The following is a 25,339-nucleotide window of genomic DNA, read 5'->3' as shown; positions in this document are numbered from 1 at the left end:
TTTGCGATAACTACGTCATGAAACTGTTCGTTTAAGCTGCTAAAGACCTTTGCAATATAGCTTCGCCATAAAAGGACTGAAAATTGTGATGTTGTAAATCTATGTAATCAGTGGCACCCCGATATACATAAAAAGTTTAGAAAATCTCTTTACAATCCTTCGAAGTTCTCAAGAGTAAACAAGAATAATTACATCCTTAATCCATCGATATTCTCGATACTAAAGACTGCTAACCTCCATTGCAGATCCATACGTCTTTTTTCAAATTTGGTACGGAGAAGTGATAGCTATTATTGATAGAAGTGGTAAAGATTCATACACCCAGGCCCACAATGAATAACATAAATAATCTTAAGGTCTGTTTGAAAGGTTGTTCAAAAGGGGGTCCGGAAATGTCGGTGAATTTTGGAGGTTTGGAAATCAGAATTTTGCTGCACATCTTTGCACAGATCTATGATTATACAAAGAACCCAAATCATTGATTTGTAATTAAAAAATTTATTAATCATTTATTTAGGCGGTGTTTGCCAAGGCTTGGAGTTTCTTGACTTCAGCATCCATGGCACATTTCAAAGCACTTTCTTGATGACTTTCTGTGCAACTTGAAGAAGTTTTACTGATGGCGTTTTCACTAACGGTAGCTTTGCATTTTTCTGAAAAAAAAAACATGTTTTATCCAAATAAGAAATATATAAGATATTGCCAAATATTTCATCAATGCTTTTTATTACTGCAGCTCTTCACAATGTCAAACTGCGTCGTATACCGTGGCTGCAATAGCCACCTTTTTGTATCACTGCAGTTTGTTAATGCAGCAAATTGATATGATTGTTCGTTTGCGAACTGAAAGACTGTAAACCAGTCATTGGTCGAATGTTCTGATTGACTGTATTCGCTGGCGATCAACCCAATCAAATCGTTGCATTCCGTGATACATAAGTAGGTATAGTCGCAGTTCGTAATAGCTTGACATTGCGAAGATGGAGCTCACCTTGCTGCAGGGCTTCGATGACCTTTAGGTCAAAAACATGCTGACCTGCATCTTTCTAAATGTAAACCCTTTAGAAAATTCAAATAAAATTTTAGCACTGTGCTGCAGTTTCTTCTTTAGCTTTCCCCACATCCACCATGGCGCACACAAATCATAATATTGCATGTCTGTCACAATGGTAGTTTTCTTATGCCAAACTGCCTTTGGTTTAGATGGAATGGATTGAGAATATTTGTGTTACCTCTGACAAGGTGACCAATGATGAATCTCTTGCCAAATTTGACGTGACATTTGTCAACTTGGTAGTGAAGCTTGATTTGTGTGTTGGGAATGGTGATCTGTAAAAACAATAATAACTTACAACTTCGGACGATCTATACGTAAACGTTTTCAGAACTTAAATAGGACTATCATCTCTATCATGTCAAGATGATGTAATCAGAATTATATAATCAGCATATTTGTATTACAACCAGCCATCCATTAAATAGGGAGCCGGTAAGAGATGCCTCAACAATTGTTACGCTTTTTCAATGGCGCCCGACTATAACGAGAACTTTTGTGTTGACAAGCTATAGATTTTTGATCCACCACCACCACATTTCAATACTCACATCACCAGATTTGCCTTTAAATAAAGATGTTACTCCTGTTACGATACTTCCGACCAACTTGTCAACACCAATAGCTTTACCTATCAAGGGAGCTAATGAGGCAGCAATACCAAGCTGCCTTTTTTCTTCCTGGTTGGCGTAAACAGCACAGAAGCCGAGGATTACTATCAGGGCTGTAAAACGACAATTATGTGTTTGGTCAAAAATTCAAAGGGATACGAACGGTGCTATTAAAACTATCTATAACACTTTTCAGATAATCTTAATTTGTACGGTTTGTTTTTGTAACATTGTAGGACAACCGGAATAGACTTCTTATTCTGAAAAGAAGGTGTGCTGCTGAAACTGATTATTATGTTATAAATGTTTAACCGACACTATCCCTTCAAATAAATGTCGACCAACAGATTTATTGAAACATGAATTAGTAAAGTAAGCGAAATGTTCGGATGAATAGACACCGTCGTTAATGTCGTTTCTGTGCGAATCGTCACTAAATTCAAAGATAGCTTGCCAGGCAAGGTAACATACGCCCACTGGCAGCTGTCAGAAATGATTAAACAGTCTTTAGTGACTACAGGGTTGCACAATATAGCTAATAGAGTGAAACGTCAAGTCAGACACGATATTTCGGTGAAATATTATCCGATCATCGCGAAAATCGATTATCTTCATAATGACATTGACATACAAAATAAAAATCAAAAGAATCTGTAAAGAATTGTAGCCTGTAGAGTGAGCACGAGTTGCACAATATAGCTAATAGAGTAAAACGTCAGGTCAGACACGATATTTCGGTGAAAAATTATCCGATCATCATGAAAATCGATAGATCATCATGAAAATCAATAGGGATCATCTTCATAACGACATAGACATACAAAATAAAAATCAAAAGAATCTGTAAAAAATTGTAGCCTGTAGAGTGAGCACGAGTTGCACAATATAGCTAATAGAGAAAAACGTCAAGTCAGACACGATATTTCGGTGAAAAATTATCCGATCATCACGAAAATCAATAGGGATCATCTTCATAATGACATTGACACACAAAATAAAAATCAAAAGAATCTGTAAAAAATTGTAGCCTGTAGAGTGAGCACGAGTTGCACAATATAGCTAATAGAGAAAAACGTCAAGTCAGACACGATATTTTGGTGAAAAATTATCCGATCATCACGAAAATCAATAGGGATCATCTTCATAATGACATTGACACACAAAATAAAAATCAAAAGAATCCATAAAGAACTGTAGCCTGTAGAGTGAGCACGAGCCAAATGTGAACGTGATTACAATATACGCCCATCTTACGTCTGGGCGTATAAAAATGATTATTTTTGCCAAATTTGTAGAGAATTTATCGGAAAAAAGCACTAAGCACGTGAGTTTGTCCGACTTTGCATATCTTCAATATCAGGAATATAGACGCGATATATGCTGTACTTACCAATAACTTTCATCTTTATTTTATGAGTGAAACAATTTCTACTGAAGGGGGTCGATGTATTAGAATCATTTTATAGTTTCTGCAATATCTTATCTGTTTTGGGCTTGTCTGAGAACAAACACACGGTTATGTCTACATGCATAGTTTGTTCACTATCAGCAGTGCAGCAGTGCTGACAACGTGCGACATACCGTTTTTACGTCTTGAATGAATTACATTATATTTACACGCTGGTGAAAAATGTATTTGGTGCATTATCATAGAAACGTTGCATTGAAGGTACCGTAGAGTATCCGAAGAGACATCAATAGTCAGCAATCACAACACATCACAAGGACGCAGCCTTAATGTGTGAACATGATTGGTTCGTTTCTAAAATTTGCAGAACCATGTCGGTGAGATACATAATTTTTATATAATTCTTTCAATTGAAAAAAAGGGGGAAAAATGGGGATTGCTGATGAGAGAGGTTGCCTAAACACGACGGTGAGTTAAAAGTGAAACGACACATCCGTCTCCCAGTTTAACTTTCTTGTATTGAGATTATAGACTAAGCCTTTTTGTGGGACATACGCCCATCTAGATATCGTCCGTCTGCTCACAAGAAAAAGTCAGTATAATACCTATCGATAGTAATATCACCGATATACAGATCAGGTAAAGTTATATGTGTTACATGACAGAATTTGTAAGGAAGACGGCCAAGTTTTGTATGATCTGATCTTAGTTCTGGATAGTGGATCTGTTTAAACAGTAATAGACAATATATACTTTAAGATTTAGAAATCTCATATCTGCATGTTCATGCGAATGTCAAACCACATGAAAAATAATAATAATGATTTTAAAAAAATGTTTATTTAGGCGGTGTTAGCCAAGGCTTGGAGCTTCTTGACTTCGGCATCCATGGCACATTTCAAAGCACTTTCTTGATGTCCAGTAGTACAGCTTGAGGAAGTTTTGCTGATGGCGCTTTCACTGACGGTAGCTTTGCATTTTTCTGGAAAATAAAATTTGTCTCGTTATTCGATGCAAATAAATAATATAACAAAATAAACATGAAGATCTTCTGAAGGTGTCTCGCAATAATGGTGGTTGACGCTAGTGATCACTATCGGAAATACCCGAAAACATTGCGCCGGAATTATTAATTAGATTCATTCGGAGGATACACGTTTTAATGTTGTATTTTGGTAGGGGAAATCCCTTACAATATGTAAATCACAGTTAGAAAGATTGGAACCCTTGACACCATTGCGCCAAAATTTCTTCTTCTTCACAAAATCCATTATACACATGAATAAGTTTGGCGCAATGACTGATTCAATAGAATGGTTTGGAGAGCTTTGTGATGTTCTTATTTTATTTACCTGAGACAAGGTGACCAATAATGAATCTCTTGCCAACATGGACGTGACATTTGTCAACTTTGTAGTGAAGCTTGATGTTTGTTTTGGGAATGGTGATCTGTAAAGAATAATCAGGAAAATATTTGAAAGAATATAAGTGACTTTTTGCTGACTTGTCCGAGATTATTTTACATCCTAATAATTGACTTATCCTGTGGTAAAGCCATTTGTGGAACTGATACCACGAGCACAGCTTTCAATTGCAGCCTTTTAATCCACCTTAGGCTTCGCGCAAACTCTCAGAGACATATCACAAAACTATTTCTGGCATTTTGGCTGATTTGTTTGGTCGGGCATAAATTGATCTGGTTGTATCTAACGATGTTGACCTATATGATACTGGAAGGTGTTGCTCGTGAAGCACACGAACACTTTTCGAAACAACTGTTCGGTGGTACTTCCCTTTGGAGGTGGCCACTATAATACAACCTTTACTTTCGATTTTGCGATGCTTTACATGAAGTTTTGATAAACTGGATTTTTATTTAATAACAGAATGTCATTACAAATACAATACTCACATCACCAGATTTGCCTTTAAATAAAGATGTTACTCCTGATACGATACTTCCGACCAACTTGTCAACACCAATAGCTTTACCTATCAAGGGAGCTAATGAGGCGATACCAAGCTGCCTTTTTTCTTCCTGGTTGGCGTAAACAGCACAGAAGCCGAGGATTACTATAAGGGCTGTAAATACAAATTAAATGTATTTAACCTTGTCAGAACAATGAACGACAGACGATTGAGAAAGCTTGCCCTTGGGGAGATCAAGAGATAAATGCATCATCCCTATACCATATACAGTACCAGGGTGTCTCGGACTATAGGTCACCATGCTCAAGCAATTTTCCAAGATCTTCCACTCTGACAACTATTTGTTCACTTCAAAACCTTCCAAATTCAAATAAAGTGATATTATTATTTTTTGTTAAATTTTTTTTTGAACTAGTATACTTACCAAGAACTTTCATCTTTAATTTATGAGTGAAAAAAAAATTCTACTAAAGAGTGTCAGTGTCTTGGAATTTTATAGTTTTTTTTTTGTTTTCTTTTTATCTTATCTGCTTAGTTCTGGGGCTTGTCTGGGAACTAACATACGGCTATGTCAGGAAGAAATCTTTATTGTGTATTAGTACTTTAGTTAACTATTAGTGTCATAAGTTGACAACATTTCGTTTACTTGTACGTCTTGATTTTGAATATCTTCCCTGTAAGATATATACAGGCCATAATCACTTGCATATCAATTCTGGTGTGTTTGATATGAAAATTTATCATTACCATACCAGGTTGTATTTTGGGAAATCGTAAGGCAAAGCAGATTCTTTCTGTCACACAAGTCTACATTTGGATGTCTGACTGCCAGGCCGACAAAGCGGAACAGAGAATCATGGCATATATCTCTTTATACGCCTGATTTGTATTCGTTTCTTGTTCGAGGGTTTATACCGCGATAAAACCTTTCGAATTATGCTACTTTCTTACACATTCAAAGGTCTTAGCCCATCAGTCACTTATACAAATAGCTATGTGTTCGTGAGCCTACTTCGTAAAAGTGTAAAAGAAAAGGGCCAAATAAAAGTGGACCACGCTATAAATATTTGCCATTTTCGTCTATTTGTAGTTTTTTTAATATGCCAATGCCATGTTCCAATCCATTTGGTTTTCAAATACAAATTAATACTTGAAGAGGGCGAAATTAGACTCAGGCTATAAATTTTTGTTATTTTCCTCTAATGTCGTACGCCGTTGGTTAAGGAAGATGTTTTTGATGAAGGTGATGATCGGAAATCTTTGGACTGACTTACTACTTGGTTAGTCTCTCTTCTGTAATATGGCATTTAAACCGGAAGTTAACAAACGGTCAAAGTTATATTAATAACTATTCTTATTACGTCACAATGGCATTAATATCACCCTTTGATACGGATGTTCTGCTTGAGACAAATATTGAAAGCTAGAAAAGTTGTCGACAACCACACCATTTTTCAAATTGAAAACTTTCAGGTAAAGTACAATATTGTTTGTTATAATACAGAATTGAATCTCTACTAAAGAAGGGCGGTTTAGGACAAACTGTAGTAGCTTGCTACTTAATATTACCTATATCTACTAAGTTTTATAGATAATCTCAATAGGTCTACATAACACATGCTTGATCTACTTTCGATAGTAGATTATTTATATCCTAACTAAGTTCGTGCCGGTCATTCTCTTGTTTATCAATATTGGAACAAATAATATAGAAAATTTCTTCAGCATTTAATGATGAAACCGATACACATCATACACTGAAGGTGCCAAACATCGAATGCACAAAGACTGCCAACAAAGTCTTCATGAAAGATATAGCAGATTTGATAATCTTTATGATATTATGTGATAAACAGCAGCCAGTTTTCAGTTCGAAGCTTTGGGGTGGAAGAAATCAAGATGAAAGATTTGAATTGAGGTGCGGTATTATTAAGGGGGTCCAGCGCGCACGGCCATAAGGAACAAAATTAAAATGCAGGTCCGTAGGTAAGTAATAGGCTATTATACGAAAGAACAATGGGATATGGTGTTTAGGTGCATTAATGAAATGGGTCGGTTGTCAGACTTTTTTCATCTCTTACGAAGAAGTGAGCTGAAAATGTAAAAGCTCTACCCAAACATGTATAGTTGTATAGTTGTTACCAGTTTTCAGATTTTAAGGGAGGTAATTCGCTCTAAAATTTTCATAATTAGCCTACAATTATTTCAAAACATACAATAATTAATCTTTGTAGCCTATACAATTCATTCGGATAGCCGAAAATAAGTCAAATAAATTAATTGGTGAAGTAAATATTTCGTTGACTATAGTTCTGACACCTGGTTAGTCCCACTGATGAATAGGCCTACTCTTATTGCCCGAGTTTGGGGCTTCAAATTCCAATAGGTAGCATTCCTTTAATCATTGAAACTCTAGGGGCCTACGGTTTATTCCCATATCGCCAATATATATTCCCATTTCGCCCTTTTCAATTACGCCACTTCCCATTAATCTTATATCCCTTCCAGATCAACGCCCCCAACACCAACGCCCTTTCCCCATTTCTTTTCATTACATTTTTTCAATTGATTTACTGTTCAGATATATATTTTATATAGCCTACTCCTAGACACAAAAACAATGACGTCCATTATTTATAGCCATCATGCACACAAAGTTCCGCTTTGCAACAAGTACCATAACTCCAGATTACTCTATTTAAATTTGACTCCAAAAAGAGGCTTAGGTCAAATATCATGCAAATTGCACGTGTTTTGTTTTTGCTTGATCAACTAGTCATATATCCTGTTTCCGGTAAATCCGAATCGAAGAATTATTACAGATATTCCCCGCGGAAATAGAATGTTTCATTCTACATATTATTTGCAACAGCCTGTTTCATTCTTCATTACTTGTAAGATCACGACTCACAGATTTGACACATGTGTTTTATACATTTATACATACATTTTTCAAGCGCCTGGATATTCTCGAAATTTGTCCTTAGATTGATCTGACCTTCACCTTTATATAATCTCGCTTTCCCAGTCATTTGTTCTATTGAGTTACATTGCAATAAACGTCTGGAAAAATTAATTGTGAATTATTTATGCACATTGCCAGTCCGAAGGACAATGCCACCGGTCTTTATAATAAAGTAACAATACACAGTACTCTGCATAAATAAAGATTGTCAGAGCAAGGCCAGTGTAGTGCTGATTTAGTAAATTTGGAAAGGTAATGATATTGAGATTTTACCTTCAAAGAGAAAGTTTTCTTTAAAATGCTGTCTCTGACTTGATCATTGTAACGGAGGCTTTTGGAATAGTTTTCTATAAGGCAAAAGTAAAGTGGACCTGTTTCCGCTGTGAAAGACTAAAAAGTAAAAGGAAAGGTTCTCAGTCTGTAGATCTACTAAACAAATTCATGTAGTGCAGTCTACCATTTATTAACAAAACTCACTTTTCTCATTTAGATTATCGAAAATATCACATTTGATTCATATTTTCATTTCATCTATAAGTATAAACATTGGATCTAACTGTATATTAATATGTTATTGTTGAAAATTTGATTGAAATTTTAAGAAAAGATTTATTTCCCTCCACGACCTTAACATAGTTAAGCTTCTAAAGCAGGTAAGAAGAAGAACTTAGAAGTCTGTTGTGCCTAGGATAGAATCAGGAATAATTTAAAAATCACAGGCACCCAATCATGCTGCTATAGATTTGACAATTCTAGGTATTTTAGTAGATTCTTTTGAATCAGTTTTACCCAGTTTTTGACTAAGTCAAAGTAGTAAGGATCAAGGAGATTAATGTCAAATAGGGGTTATCAATGAACAAATGAAGAAGTACCAGTATCTTTTAAAAAAGGATCAAATTTGAATGAAGATGGTAGCTGATAATGATAAGGATAACAAGTTACTATTTAACAGAAGGCACCATATAACTTAGTATTCCAATACTGGAAAAAGTATCTTGTAAAAGTTAGGCTTAGACTCATGGTGATGGTAGGCCATTTATCTGCAAGTGAGGACAACAGAGCAAGCTACAATAATGCACAGGGAAAACAGAACACAGATTTGTAGAGCTGTATCAAGTTATCCCTTTAATATACTAGTGACTTATATAGTATGGTAATAGGTTATTTAAATTGCTGATTTTCATTAACTGTGACGGCAAGTTAATCAATTTTAAACTGTGAAACATATATAAAATATTTGATAATGTTATTTGAATATTGGGACTGTGAATGAGTACATTTAATTTGATATGTCGAATGATTTTACATGAGAAAGGTCACGAAAATAGCCCACACAAGGTATACTGGTCCAATCCTATCATTAAATCAGGATTCATTATCAGAAAAACCTGGTGATTAAAAAGTCATATGTTATCATAATTATGTGTGTAATCTGAGGAGGTTCTTTCGTCAGTGATAACATAGTTCATGTATGTCATGATATTGTCATAGGTTGTACTTATATAGACAGCAAACATATTACTGGTAACAAATTTTATGTTAATCCTTTCTTTTCTTAGTCCTTTAAATAGTTTTGTATATTTGTTTATGTCTAAAGTGATATAATTGACTCAATATTTGCTTTACCAGCTGATTTAAGTTTTTCGTACGTATTCTTTGTCACATTAAGCAATAATTTTCAGGAATGTGCAGTTCTCAAGGGAAGTTCTGTATCACCAATGACATCAATACATAGAATAACGGCCTGAAAGTGAAGATAGTCTGAACTTTTTGTTGCATTTTAGGGGAATTGGATACACATAGGATTCTTATTTTGAAAAGTGTTACAGGCATCAGCTTTATTACCTAGTAAAGTAAATATTTAGACAACTATATCCTTGAAATGGTTTTTGCAATGGCCTTTTTTTAAGTGTGCAGTTATATTGAATTCTATTGTTTTTGTTTGTGTTGTAGATGGCTCAACAATTGGCTAAACCTGGCTCTGGTGGACAGATGCCAAAAATCCCCACCAATAGATCAGTAAGTATTATTTTCATAAATCCTTCATGCATGAAACTTTATTATGTCAATAAACAGGATTTTATTAGTGTTATTAAAGGGATTGTATAATGGTTTTCTAAAATTTTAATACATGTATCAGGGACACTATTAGCATCAATATTCCAATTTTCTTCAGGCATCTTTTTTTCCTGCACTTCCTCTAACTAAGCAGAATAGGACGTCACTTTAACAAAAGCTTCTAATGATATATAAGGAACTGTACTATTGTGACATTGTAGATGCTTAGTTTGGGTAGAATTGTGAAAACCATAGGCATCGGACGGAAAATTACGTTGGTGCCAATCAGTGCTATGAGTGTCAACAAATCAGGTATCAAAAGTATCGAAAACCTCTTTACAATCCCTTAAATAAAGCCACCATTTTGATGTTTTATTAACATCAAGCATTATTTTGCATCATATTAACCCAATAAAGTTTGGTTTATTTTTACAAACTACTATTGTTTTGTTGACCTCTGTCAAAGAAGACTTTAAATTCCATTTCATTATCATGTGATCACATTATGTAGGTATATGTTGTTGCCAGTTTGTCAGCACTGTTATTCAAATGCTGGGTGTTGCCAATCATGCCAAGATACACTATGTATCGTTATAATCTGTGACTAGTATTAGCTAAATATTTGGACACATTCGCATTAAAACATGGAACATGATTGGTTTTATTTACATAAAGATTATTAGGTCAAACTTAGAAATTTAGATGCTGTTGGCATGGTATGGTGAGTTTTGCATTTCTTCATTTCAGAAGTCATTAAAAACATTTTTGAACATGTTCAAATGTTATTGACATTTCAGAATCCAACTGTTTTTGTACACTCACCTTCATTACAGGTAAAATTACAATGGTTAATCCTGCTATTGGGGTTGCTGGTTGACTAAAATTTTGTAATTTCTATGCTTTTCTTATTTTTCCCTCCATATAATTTTTGGCTAGAATTTTTGGACAAGAACTCTGAATAATCTTTTCAAAGTAGTTAACATAGAATATCCTTCTTTTGATTTGAATATCTTTTTTTTGAATATATTACTTGTTAGCACATTCTTTCTTGTCAATAAAAAAAAAAATATAAATTCTGTAAATCAACATCCAGATAATTATATTCATTCAGTTGGTTTATAAAAAACATGGAATTGATTATTCTAATTTTGACTCGCAAATTGTGGTGTGATAAAAGCTAATTGAACCCTGATATTCATATTGCAAAAAATATTGTAGCATGAATCCTATATCCATTAAATAGATGAATATAATTTGTATAATTAGTCCTGTCAACTCACTGTGGCAAGTTTTGAACTGGTATTGTTTAATCATTGATGTATACCTATCTGTATATTGTGTGGTATGATTTGAATCTAAATGGATTTATGTGACATATAATCCTATTTAATGTACCCACTGTGATAGATATATTTCTGACATACTGTATGGTAAAATATTAATAGAAACAACCTTGACCTTGCTTAATATTTTATATGACTGATCACTTTAAAGGGACAGTTGTCCATTTTGGGGGGTTGATTTGAGTCTTGAATGTATGTTAATAGTATTTCTAGAAATACTGGAAATGTATGAAAATTCCTTTAGATATATCTCAAACTAGGAATTGAACTATAGTTGTCTTTTCTATATATATCAGTGTCTCAAGAAATTCTTTGTAACTTTCAAACGCAGATAAATTTTGACACGTATGGATTTGAAAGCTCAAAGTTCGGCGGTAAGCTGTGAACACTATTACTGATAGTCTTAAGCTAAAAAAATTCCTGGTTTTGAGACTAAGGTATGATTGGTAAAAAAATGAGGGCTCTGTCCCTTTAAATGATCCCAATTGTTATGTCAAGTTGTGAAGCTAATGTCATACCGCTCTGACTTATTCATTGCTAAGATGCTTACTAGATACAGTACATGCTTAATCAGAATATGGTTTATAGTTCTGATAGGATGTATTAGGATGAATATTTGATGCCACTTGAAATTATCATTGAATCTTCTAATCCCCTTCCCTAAAATACAAAGAAGTCCCTTAAAACATAAGCCTGTAAGATATTTTTTCCAAAATTTATCTGTCTGTCTTTCAAATATGTTGAATTAAGTGTTTTGATACTGTATGGTAATCAATAATAATTAACATTGAATGATTCAATACTTACATATCTAAATGCTTACAATTAGAGTATTATGATATTAACATCCACTCTACTAGGTCTCAAGATTACACTATATACAATAGTGCCAGTTACAGTTGGCGCATTTTATACCCCATATTTTTATACGTTAATGACCCAAGATTTTTCAAAATGCACCAAATCAATTCTATTTTCAAAAATTTTCTTTTAGAATAATCTCTCTCTAACTTCATGGGAGGTTTTTTCACATTTTGAATCTCAATCTTAATAAATTTAACTTAATCAACCTTAATTTTACCTTTCATCTCTGGAAGCTGCGGCTGCCACTGTATATACTTGAGGAGCAAATGTTGGCATGTAAATTGCATAACTTTAAATATGCTTCAAATTTTGTTGCTTAGATCTCCTAACATAATAATGGGGTTTTTCATTTAAAGGGTTAAACTTGTTATGCAATCAGTCCTTTGATTTTGATTTCACTCTTTATACTCACACAATCGTCTGCTTTTCATTTTGTGTTTTTGCCTATTTTCTTAGCCCTCAACAGAGTGAAAGCAATTGCCAATGCTTGCTTTTTTATATTCCAATCTGCTGAATTAATCCTTCAATTTACGTTTCATGTTAATTTATTTAATCTAAAAAGAAATTACTGTCAAGATATGTGGACCTATTATTTTTTGTCTTGAAACTGCTGAATTTTGAAGGGATATAGTCATCAAAATAATGATATTTACTACTCCATGGAATATGGAGCTCAATTTAAGCTATCTTTAGCTCTTTTCAGATGGAAGATCTGATATGTTTACTCTAGTAAAAATAAAGTGGAGGAACAATGTCACTACTTGTTCCCTTAATAACAGGAGATCAAATTCAAATGACATGACAACTATGTTGTATACAGTGTATCTGATACATCTGTTGTAAAATTTTTACTAAGCCAAATGTCAAGACTAATCCCTTTTAAATAGCTTTTTTAACCATTTATTTTGCTTTAACTCTTTGTATGTGAATCATCATTCATCATTGAATTAGTTACAAAATGATTAGGCTTCATTAAATGATTATTGTGTTTTAGGATATGTATGTAAATCAATGTGAATTAGTGAGCAAGACTTGTTCATGTTTAAAATTCCTTGCACATTTTGGTATAATTTCAGTTTGATATTAAGAAAGCTGAACATGGCGGTGGGTTCGTCCAAGAACAACAGTTACAAGCAGCTGATGCTCGATCCCATTTGGAACATATGTGTTATTTGAACATTGATTCTGAACCACATGCTGTTCGTATGTCTGGTATTATTTGTACTATCGGTAAGTTTTCTGAAGGTTACGTTGAAGTTATTTAATTGTTTAGTTTGGGCTCCATTACACTAATTATCCTAAGAGATGTTGCAACAAAGGCAAGTAAGGCAAAATGAAGTTTTTAGTGGTAGGATATTACAAAGAACCATAAAGAAAAGCAACCATGACCACATCTCATAATTATTATTATCACTAACAGAAAATTGAGCCAATGCTGGTCTGATAACTGTGGGTTCTTTCCGTAAACATGTAATATCAGATAGATGATTTCCGTCTTCTATTGTTGCAGACAGTGACAACGTCAAGATGGTGGATTTGTTTTTCCATTTAAATATTTCAACATAAATACAATCATTTTATGTTCTGTAAAAGATATAAATAGCATCATAATATGAATAAAACATGACTAATAAATAATAAATTTGATCAACGAAATGTTCATTATTATAGGTCCTGCTTGTAGAGAAGTCAAGACTCTTCAGAAAATGATTATTGAAGGCATGAACATAGCTCGATTAAACTTTTCCCATGGTACCTATGATTATCATGGTGGAACCATTGAAAATGTTCGTAAAGCTGTCTCGGAATTTACTGAGAAAACATCTATTGCTATTGCTCTGGACACCAAAGGTCCTGAGATTAGGACTGGCTTATTAGAAGGGGTATGTTTTAGACTAAATAGATATTCATGTTCATAATATAGAAGACTTCTGTACAAAATTTCAATCTGCATGGTAATCCCTGATTTACAAAGATATTTTGTTGGAAAGTTTTTTTTAAATCCTGTCTAGTCTATATTATTGTATATTTTGTGTATGTTATGACATCATATATGAATTTAGGGCAAGGCAATATTAAGTCGATTTTGCAATATTTTTTTTTTGAAACTATCAAGATACGAGTATATCTGCCAGCTCTACATGAAGCTATATAAGAAATGATATAGCAAGTGCCACTTGGAACTAAAATTTCCATTAACTGAAAGATTGTTCTAATGGTCGTGGTTGCGCAAATTTGGGCACCATTTTACTGTAAATGATAAATGGATTTTTCCCAATTTCTTGAAGGAAGGGGTGTGAGCTGATTTTGTAGTATACATTATTTGTTTGATATATTTGCATGTAACATTTAAACCAATTGTTCAATTTGGCCAAAATAAAATATATTTCAATCTTAATTCTCGATTTTTGTATTTAAGGGAGCCAGTGCTGAAGTGGAACTGAAAACTGGTAGTACTATAAAACTAACTACTGATGAAAAGTACTATGAGAAGTGTACCGCAGAGATTTTATACGTTGATTATAAAAATATTACCAAAGTTATGGAAGTTGGTGGTCGTGTATTTATTGATGATGGTTTGATTTCTGTTGTTGTTAAAGAAATAGGTAAAAAAATTTATTATGATATTAAGGACTATCTATATATTTTCTTTGTCTATTTGTGTCACTTTTGAAATTGAAAATCTAAAATTTGATTTGTCTACAATCTAATGAAATGAGCAAGCAAATATACATTGAGGTATTACATATGACAAATATCAGTAACTATAGATGATGTCTTACAATGAGCTTAAACATCTGAAAAGAAATTTTTTAAATGATCATTGGTAATTTTGAACTCTTCAGAAGCGCATCATCTCAAGAATAAATTCTGTTGACTTTCGACATGCAGAAAGCTATAGATCTTAATTCTGTATTTGTTGCAGGTAATGATTATTTACTGTGTGATATTGAAAATGGAGGAGATTTAGGAAGTAAGAAGGGGTGTAATTTACCTCGTGTAGCTGTAGATTTACCAGCTGTATCAGAGAAAGATAAACAGGATCTATTATTTGGTGTAGAACATGGGGTATGTTTGTATATATGGAAATTATTGTGTCATGATATTATTATGGAAGAATTTCTGCTCTGAAATACATATAACTTTGAGGCTGGTACATGTACTAATGTAAGCATTCTGCTTCATGGGCTGCTTCAAAGTAAGTACAAATCAATTGAATTTACATGCGTGTTCAGCTACATATTGATATACATTAGTTCTAAGTCTAACTTAAGTCTCAATTTTCAAATGACAATGGCCTTATTTCTATTACAGGTTGATATGGTATTTGCGTCATTTATTCGTAGTGCTGCTGGAGTCAAAGAAATTAGAAATATCCTGGGAGAAAAGGGCAGACATATTAAAATTATCTCCAAAATTGAAAACCATGAAGGTGTTCAAAGGTGAGTCTAAATACAATAAAAACACAAACCTAGAGAAACAACCTGGTTAGATTTTTGGAGCAGCATCGAATCATTTGAGTTTCAGGATGTAAATTTTTAAAAATCTGTAGTCTGTTCAAAACAGTAACACATGACTCTTTTTCATAATTTTCCACTATTGAATTAATAAGCAGATATTTTAATGCTGAGCAATGAAGAAATATTGAAATTGAAAGAGGTATGCTGGTTGAATACTTCAGTTGTGTGAGGAATAATTAATACTGTGTACACAAGATAATTAACGGTTTTGTTTTATAGATTTGATGAGATATTAGCTGAATCTGATGGTATTATGGTTGCTCGTGGTGATTTAGGTATTGAGATTCCAGCAGAAAAAGTTTTCTTGGCCCAGAAAATGATGATTGGTAGATGTAATAGAGCTGGAAAACCGATTATTTGTGCTACTCAGGTAAAAATATCAAATACAGATGTCTCAGAATCTAAAATATTTTTATACTTTTTATGGATACCAGCATATAAGAATAAGTAAAAAAAAACACACACTATATTAATTTGATGTAAAAAAGGCTCTAGCAATATACGGGATTATAAGTGGATCAAACAAGAAATAAGTTCTGTTTTAATATTTCTATATTGCTCTACAATTGATGTATTGAGCACTATTTAAACATTGAAAATATTTGTAGGGAATCACACTATATAGAAATCTAACACCAAATTCTTATTCTGTTATGATATTTTTATTGATATTTATATACATACATAGTGATTTCTATGACCTGGTTATAATTGTAGATGTTAGAGAGTATGGTAAAGAAACCCAGACCAACTAGAGCTGAATCTAGTGATGTAGCTAATGCTGTATTAGATGGAGCTGATTGTGTTATGTTATCTGGTGAAACAGCTAAAGGTTCTTATCCTCTAGAATCGGTTAAAATGATGCATAAGGTAAGAGTATTTGAGGATCGAGGCCCTTTTCACAAATCTTGGTCAATGACAAACGTTGATTTTAAACTGGAAAAATGTGTGTTTTAGTTGGAAATCAAAGAGGAATGCTGCCTTCTTGACCATACTGGGCTATGCATGTGTTTCAGTGGATATATTTTAAGCATCTAAGGTTTCATTTTTGTGTAGAAAATTTAATCTTAATTTTATTCTTATTTTGCTTTCATAGATTTGCCGTGAAGCAGAGTCTGCAGTTTTCCACAGTCAAACGTTTGAAAATCTACGTCGTGAAACACCAACCTATACTGATGCTACTCATACCATTGCTATTGCAGCTGTTGAGGCTTCGTTCACTTGTATGGCGTCTGCTATTATTGTCATTACCACTTCTGGAAGGTAATAAATTAAATATCAACTTGAAATCTTGAAGATTGCTGATGGACTGTTGCTAAATCAGTTAGAGTATTAAATTCTTGACACTGTTTATGGGGTTGCAGGTCAGCGCCAAAATATTTGGCCAAGGACCAGCTGGTACACAAGAATTTCAAGAAACTAAGTTGTTATTCTTGTAATAAGTTTTTCTTTCTGTCTTTTGCTTTTGATTATTAGGAAGGAGATTCTTTTATACAGATACCTTCATTGACCTGCTATGTCTTTCAGATCTGCATTCTTGGTAGCAGCTTATCGACCAAGGTGTCCTATATTGGCTATAACTAGAAATTCCCAAACAGCTCGTCAATGTCATTTATACCGTGGTATTTTCCCTATACATTATACTGGTAAGTTGAAAGATTTATAATTTACCTATTCACTAACAACTTTTTTTATTTGTAGTGTGTATTGTATCCTCCATCCCTTCAAATAATTATTGTTTCTGGTTTTTGCATGCGTGGCCTATTTGTCCTCTTTGTTAGAACCTATACAATTGTGTGACTCTTGTATTGTCCTGAATGATTTAACAATCTAACTTAATTCTAGCTAGATTGGATGAATGTGTTTTTTCAAACATTTAACATTTTGTTTCCCATTAGTAATGTGTGCTTTGCTTCACTGTTTACCCCTCTTCTGTTATTAACATGGCCTGAAGTAAAATAGAGAAATTCTACTTGTCTTTGTCATATATTTTATGCTTATTCTAATTCATTTCAATATTTGTAGTGAAAAATATTGTCGAGAAATCATCTATATATCACACTCACATATGACCTTTTCACTCTTTTTTAATCATGACTGAAATTACTCCTGCACTTAATCTAACTATACTTAATGCTTATTTTAGAATCAGTTATGTCTACTAAGAGATGTTATTGTCTTAGATTTCATTTCAAACCAATCTTTCAAGGATAGTAAAAATTGGACAGTTCAGGATAACTGATAATTTGTTGAGGACAAGGAAATCCCAAAAACATACCAAATTTATAAAATGATGAATGTTAATTTGACCAATTTCCGAACTCTTTCCAACAAATATCTTATTGACATTTTGTGCATGATAATAAAAACAAAAAAGTTGCTGTTAAAAGTTCAAGGTCCAAAGTTAAATTAATGCTTTTTGTGTAAGTGAAATTAAGATCATTATACAAGGCAAAGGTTCATTGAACACCCTCATAATTATATGTTTATATGTTTCCATTTGCTAAATAAATTGGGTTTCTTCATTCTTGGTTCTGTCAATACATATGAAATATGATAATTATATAGTCTCTTGATTTAAGATAATTTAACGTGTTGTATGAATGTTATAGAATTTAGATTTCATTAGTTTATGATTTATTTTGATGGATCTTTGTAGTAAGTAGAAATTTATTTTGCAAATATAAACTTGCAATTTTGAATTACATATTATATTATATTATGTTGATTTCTGTGATATGTATGTAGAGAAAGTGTTAAACAATGAAATGTAAATTATAAATAAATAGTCCTTATTACAAAATAACAAATAAAGATATTATCTAAATACAGAAATAAAATTTCTTGCGTAAAGGTCATGGAAATAGTACAAGCTTGATGTAAAGGTGAATATCACCTATAATTGCTATTCATACATTACAGAAAATCATACAGGGCCTGAGGTTGATGTAGAAGGCAAGTTTTTTTTCTCTATTTTACTTCCCGTATGTACTGTCCTAGATAAATGTCTCCAGTAGTGAAATTATACTTGTAGAAGCAGGCCATAGAGTCCTTCTATTTTATCTCTTTATACTATCTCTGTATGGTCATATTATTCCACTTTTTTGGAAATTTAATCTGAGTAATTGTTTTATTCTATTTTTTAGTGAAAATCTAAATCGTAGTCTTTTCATTCCATTTTTCATGAAATTATAAACCATAGAGTCCTTTCTGGTCTAATCTACAAGTATAATTTCAACCATTCTATATATATATATCAGACTGTAGTGGTTTTTGGTGTTCTTCTTCTTCCTCTATCTATCTAGAACCTCGACTTGAAACCTGGACAGATGATATGGATAAAAGAATCTACAGTGGTGTAGCAGTAGGTAAACAGCGTGGGTTTGTCCATGCTGATGATAATATAGTCATAATAACAGGTTGGAAGGCAGGCTCGGGCTACACAAATACTTTACGTATTATCAATGCACCCCATACAGATGAAACACCTATATTAGGTGGTCCAGCTATCAAGGTTTTCAATGATTGAGGATGAAAAGTCAGAATTGGTGAAGTAAAGCCAGAAACCAATTTCAGGTGCCAAAAAGATAACTGAAGAAGACATTGATAGTGCCAATAACATTTCTCTGCTGCCAAATATTTATTCTTGTTACAGATTTTTTTTCTTTTTTTTTGTTATTTATTTTTTTCTTTATTTTGGGATGGGGAGGGTTAAAGTGTTAAATTTGTTATGTGAATGTGGGATAACAGTTGTTATTGTTAGTAATTTTAAAGGACTATCATCTTATTATTTTTTTATGAAGGAATTCAAGTTAAGGTTTCCTAGATCTAATTAGAATTTGTTCAAAATGCTGCTGGTAGCAAATAATGATAATATTTTCAACATAAAAGAAAAATCAGATGTCTTAGCCCCTTTAAATCTGAGTATGTATACTAGTTTTGGTGTATATTTTTTTTCATTCTGTTATTAAAACCAGGAGAACAGAGTAAGTTTGTTTTTTTGTCAGTTGGGTTAAAGAGAGCTTCCCCTTATATCTTGACAAAGGAGTATACCACATTATGTCACAATTTGTGTAATCTTATGTAAATACAGATCTAGACAGTTTAGTTTTGTTCTGCACTTATTCTTCCCTGATCTCATGCGATTTACCTTAGATATTGTTCAGTCTATTTTCGACCAAAGTCAATGTTATTTATGTATCACAGAATTCTCATTTGATTGGTTGGAATATTTTGAGGATTTGGAACATGTGTAGCATAACAATTTTACAAAACTGAAGATCTAGTTTGGCATTTGCATGAGATGGAATTTGATAATAAAATGAAACAAGCATGGGAATGCTTTAGTTGAATAGCTTACCCACCCTTTCCCTTTATAAAAATGGTCCTTGCATTATTTTGCATCTTTCTGAAATTACTAGAAAATATTACAAATCTAATCAACTAATATTTACAAATTATCAATATTATATTAACTTAATTGTTATAGAATAGTAGCCATCACTATGCTATTAGATTTATTTTTATTATTTATTTTTGGTTTTCTGGAAATTAAAGGATTGTTAAGTTTAACATGGTTCACATATATCAAGATACAGTCATATAATGTAGCAGCAATGACTATGCCAGTAGATTATTTTTTTTCACTATTATTTATTTTATTTTGATTATTTATTTTTTGGTGTTCAGATACAGCTGTTGTTTTTGATTCAGATGATAAATCTCGCTCTTATCTGGGTTAGTTATCTGTCTAAACCTATGTGTACATCATCAAAATCATGGGATTTGTTCAATTATCCTTTACCATATGATCCCCATCTTCACAATGTCAAGCTATTAGGACCTTCTGCTTATACCTTGACTCCAATTGCCTCCTTTCTTGTATCAGTTTGTAGATGCAGTGACCTGATTGTACATCAATTAATTACAGCCAATTAGAGGCTTCAACAAAAAGTCTGTGAACACGAATCCAAAATGTTTATAATCTCTCTGTTGAGGGCTCCGATAGGTTGTATTGGCAGGTTTACAGTACAATCAAATTGCTGCATTCTGTAATACAAGAAAGGCAGTCATTGAATTCAAGGTCAAGACAAGGTCGTAATAGCATGACATAGTGAAGATGAATGATTCCATTCCATTACTATTTAACAAGATTTTGTATATCTCTAATCTGTAAATTTTCTTGCACTTAACATACATTTAAGGCAATGTTCATGTAGGTTTAGACAGTGGTTCTTCATGTTTTGGTGTGAATTCAAACTTGTAATACAATAACCCCACAATGTAGTGTTTGTTAGTCTACTGAGTGAATAGAAATGGATTATTGAATGAATGATTAACTAAACTAAATAATCCAAGTGGTAGAGTTGTCAAAGTATTTGCTTTGCCATTTCATAGAGCTCAATGTCAACTTTCAGTAGCCTTTTTCAGAATTGATCTCGTGCTCACAAACAATTACATAAAAAAGTTGTGTATAATAAAAGGCTGGGTCACACAGGTAGTTCAACAAAATCCCAAATACAATTTATGTTTAATGATAGCAGAGCAAAACAAATTTTCAATACTGAAAAAAGGATACAGGAAGCTGAAATAGAGCTTTATCAGTTGGTACACCAAATATCTCGACAACTTTATTCCTTTAAAGAGAATGTTAAAAGTATTTTAATCTTCACTGTTTCGTTTCTATTTGTAAACTGTTCATAATTTTCTGCTATTACAGTTGTTAGTGGCTACCTTGACTACTTTACTTTCACAATTAAATTAAATCCAACATAAGGATCATTGAAATCCAGATGAGAATGTGTGTAATCAGATGAACCTGAAGCCAGATTTTCATCTTGAAAAGTGATACAGCTGACTAAAATCAAGATTATTCATGTGGTTTTAAACCTTGATCCCATATCAGTTAAAGGGTTGAGAAAGTTATATAAAGTTGAACAATTCCCATCTTAATGTTATTTCATGTAGCTTAAGTTATTTTCAGTAGTATTTTTCTTTCTTTATTTCACTGAAATCTTGAAATAAATAAAATACCTTTTACTTGGCTGCTATTGCCCAAAAGAAAAGAAATGGGTAGTAGAAGACAATCCTATTTTGCCGTTGGAGAAAATGTTATTGGTTGTGACTTCATCAAAATATTCATAATTAAATATATAAGTAACTACATTTAAAATACTTAACTCTGTGTTTTTGAATGCTCAGTTACCTCTGCATGCTTTGATTTGACCACTAGGCCTACTTCTGAATATTTTTGCCATTGTTGCTATTGCAATGGTCTTTTGGTATAACAGTTTGGTTGGTCAAAATATCTCAAATTTATGGTCAAAATCCCATTTCCATTTTTTTTTTTTTAGATTCAAGATGTGTACAGAAGTCGCATATTTTTCAATTAAGGGTGAATTGTGACCTTAAACTGTTTTTTTAGCTAATTCTAATTTTTTCACTGGAAAGATTCACAATCCAAACTTTTACTCATCATTACCCATAAATATAGGTTGGTGGAATCAAGTGCTGACTTTTACATCATAAATTTTCATACCACGAAGGAGGTATTGGAATGATTTATGGTACCTTATTACTAAATATGTAACAATTCAACTCCTAGTGAGGTTCTATAGCACAGTCGGTTATAGCTTTGGTTCTTTACATGAAGTCAGCAAATGGCAGCTGTGGGTTCCAATCTCGATCGGTGTATGATGACCTTGAATAAGTCTTCATTCATAATTCCAATCAACCCAGCTCTAAATGAAATATGGATTACAATATTCTAAATCTCTAAATAGACAGAATCATACAGATTATGAGTAAGGATTCCGTATTAATGACATAACTGTTTTCATATAATATTACTGAAGAATTTCAAAATTATCATGTCCAATTTCTAGATATTAATTATTTATATTATATAATTTCTATATCGCGCTACATTAGATGTATAGAGCAATATAGTGAAAATATTTTCTTATTGTATATTATATAATATATATATTTATGAATTAAAAATTCATTATCAGGCTTTTATTGACTGAATTTATAATCATAAGAAGATATGGCCACATTTTTTTGAAACTATCTCAAATTAGGTTGTTCTTAACTTCTAACACTGTTTCTAGGATATCCTAGCTCTAAGATCGTTTCATGAATAAGTGCCTGGTGGTTTTGTTCAAATCTTGATCTGAAAACTTAAATGTTGCTTGCTTTATTGTAGATGACAAAATGAACGAATGGACTGCTGACGTTGACAGGAGAATCTGGAAAGCTATTGATATTGCCATGACAAGAAACTTCCTTAAAGATGGTGATCCAGTAGTAGTTTTGACCGGATGGAAACCAGGATCTGGTTCAACAAATACCATGAGAATAGTAACTGCCACAGCAGTCAAAGATAAGGATTTATTGCCACCAATTGTTGGAATCTCGAGTATACCATCATTTACTAATATAGAGTCTAATATACCACAAACAGACTCCGGCAAAATCCCAGTTCCTGATGATCAAGAAGTTAGATTCTTCTAAAAATATTATTATAGTATGTTATACTGGTACAATGTTAGTTTGTTATTAATACTCTCATGCTATATAGTTATTGTTTCCAGGGAGTGAATAGAACTAAATTATTTACTGTATCTGTTAAACGCGCATCCCAGTTCCTTTCATGGATTAACAGTGATATATATGTAGTGTTAAGAGTACTCAAGACCACTTTCACAAAGACTTAACTGGACATAACAACTTTGTTCTAATCAACAGATTGGTCAATCACTAAAATTAAGTCAAAATTAACCAATCAGAAGGTCGTATAATTTTAATTTGTTTTTAAGTTAAGTTTTTGAGAAACCATGTACAATTGTACATATTATGTCTACTGTGCATTTACACAAAATCGAACAAATAACCTTTTTGCTTTTTGAGAGTTCACAGCAAACTTTTTTTATTTTTGGATATACTTTTCTGACATATTGGTGATGGATTGAATGATTGAATTAAAATCTAGTTTGTAACACAACATTTGTAGAATTAGTAAAAAACAAATATCACTAAAAGATGCTATTGTAAATTTAATTCTGTTTAGCATATTATACATTGAAGATGAGTTTACAGTCTTCCCCTTTGTGCCATTAATAAACTTCTATAACTTCTGAGAAAACTATTGTTGTGGCCAAACTTTGTGGATAAAAAATCTATTGTAATAATTATTCAATTATGAGATATTTTTGTGTTGTGGTGTTTTTAATTATCAAAGGCTGTGTTTACAAATCTTTGTTGAAACTTAAATTTTTCACCCATTAACTACTTTTAGGTTAACAACATTAATGTTAGCTCCTCCATCTAGTCGGAACTTAGGTAACAGGTTACAAATGAAGAATTTACACAAAAGATTCCCAAATTTAAATTTCAGTACAAGCCAGACCTCATAACTGTAGTACTCGCATATTATGTTTGCTTTGGATATGATAAAAAATCTCAACCAAACTTTACTAAACCTTTCAGTATGATTGGTTGAAATGTAGTTTTATTCAGGAGACAAATCATTGGATTGATGTGTTGGATTCAGAAGCATGGCTTTATGAAACAAAATGAGTTTTAACTATTTTATTCAGTTTGGTTTTTAGCTACCTCTTCACTAGACAAATTCCAGCATTATTATAAATTGTCTCAATATATTGGGATTGTAAAGAGGTTTTGTAAAAATCTGTGCAAATTGATGCTATAAGTATCCCCAAAACATAACAAATTCAGAAAACCCCATTGCAATCCCTTAATATAACTGTTCACTTAAAATATTTAGTTGGTATACTCAAGCATTGATTAAGGGTTTCAGTCTGTATCGAGTAGGGGTGGTTAAACATGAAGAAACTAAATGAGCATAAGACACTTGCAAGATAGATGTTCCAGAATTTCATTTAATTTGTTTTGTAATCATGATTAAATATTTTGATGTTTAATATATTAGTCCTTCCAAAGGAACTGTTTAGCATTTTATCTGGCAGATTGTTATTTCACTGTGATAGGAATAGTGCTGGGGTCCACAGTTGCTGCTAACCAAGAGATCCTGTTCCCCAGCTGCTTAAAACAATAATTTATTGATGTTTGAAGATGCTTTTGAGTGTATTTTAGTGATAATGTAAAATAACATTAAAATAATACTGTTATTTTACTTTGTTTTTTTTTCCTCAATATGAAGCAGAGGATATATAATTTCTCTATATGATAGTATTAATTATCCGTCAGTTAAAATAATGACCCTTTTTATCAATTACACACACATAGGATATATCTTATTTGTTTAGTAAATTGGAAAGATCCTCTAAAGTCCCAGTTATTTCCCTTTCTATGCAGCATGCCTCATATTGTAGACTTCTGCCTGATCTTCACGTCTATGCTGTTATGCTATAACAGCGTCTCTAAACTAGAGTCGAAAGACGTACAAAAGCAGGATTCAAGAATCATAACTTTGAGCAGTGCTCCTTTTCATAGCCACTTGTACATCCTTGTCTATGTGATCTAGGAATTAACAGTCAACCAATAAATATATTCCAAGACAGAGTACTGGTAAGAAACTGCAAGACAATAAATACTCCAGCCT

General features: G+C 32.6%; 3 protein-coding genes across 3 annotated transcripts; 1 reads left to right on the top strand and 2 right to left on the bottom strand.

The window, feature by feature from the left end:
- Positions 1–480: 480 nt before the first annotated feature.
- On the bottom strand, positions 481–3,091 carry LOTGIDRAFT_237916 (hypothetical protein). The gene is made up of 4 exons (XM_009048492.1): positions 3,056–3,091; positions 1,606–1,778; positions 1,233–1,329; positions 481–653 (listed from the first exon to the last, which is right to left on the bottom strand). The coding sequence occupies exons 1-4, from the start codon at positions 3,066–3,068 to the stop codon at positions 514–516; spliced, it is 423 nt and encodes a 140-aa protein (XP_009046740.1). The 5' UTR covers positions 3,069–3,091; the 3' UTR covers positions 481–513.
- Positions 3,092–3,915: 824 nt separating this feature from the next.
- Positions 3,916–5,439, bottom strand: LOTGIDRAFT_171922 (hypothetical protein; the record flags this gene model as incomplete). The annotated part of the gene is made up of 4 exons (XM_009048491.1): positions 3,916–4,055; positions 4,426–4,522; positions 4,986–5,155; positions 5,427–5,439. 4 exons carry the CDS (start codon positions 5,437–5,439, stop codon positions 3,916–3,918), a joined length of 420 nt encoding a protein of 139 aa, XP_009046739.1.
- Positions 5,440–9,537: 4,098 nt separating this feature from the next.
- LOTGIDRAFT_199626 (hypothetical protein) lies at positions 9,538–24,910 on the top strand. The gene is made up of 14 exons (XM_009048490.1): positions 9,538–9,612; positions 9,921–9,986; positions 10,823–10,858; positions 13,309–13,462; positions 13,904–14,115; positions 14,652–14,838; positions 15,159–15,301; positions 15,548–15,675; positions 15,973–16,123; positions 16,471–16,623; positions 16,850–17,016; positions 17,281–17,399; positions 20,443–20,490; positions 22,961–24,910. Exons 2-14 carry the CDS (start codon positions 9,921–9,923, stop codon positions 23,266–23,268), a joined length of 1,872 nt encoding a protein of 623 aa, XP_009046738.1. The 5' UTR covers positions 9,538–9,612; the 3' UTR covers positions 23,269–24,910.
- The last annotated feature ends 429 nt before the right edge of the window (positions 24,911–25,339 follow it).

The sequence above is a fragment of the Lottia gigantea genome (genome assembly GCF_000327385.1).
Source record: "Lottia gigantea unplaced genomic scaffold LOTGIsca_122, whole genome shotgun sequence".
NCBI classification, from domain to species: Eukaryota; Metazoa; Mollusca; class Gastropoda; family Lottiidae; genus Lottia; species Lottia gigantea.
The sequence above is the reverse complement of the archived record's forward strand: the minus strand, read 5'-3'. Positions and strand labels throughout refer to the sequence as shown.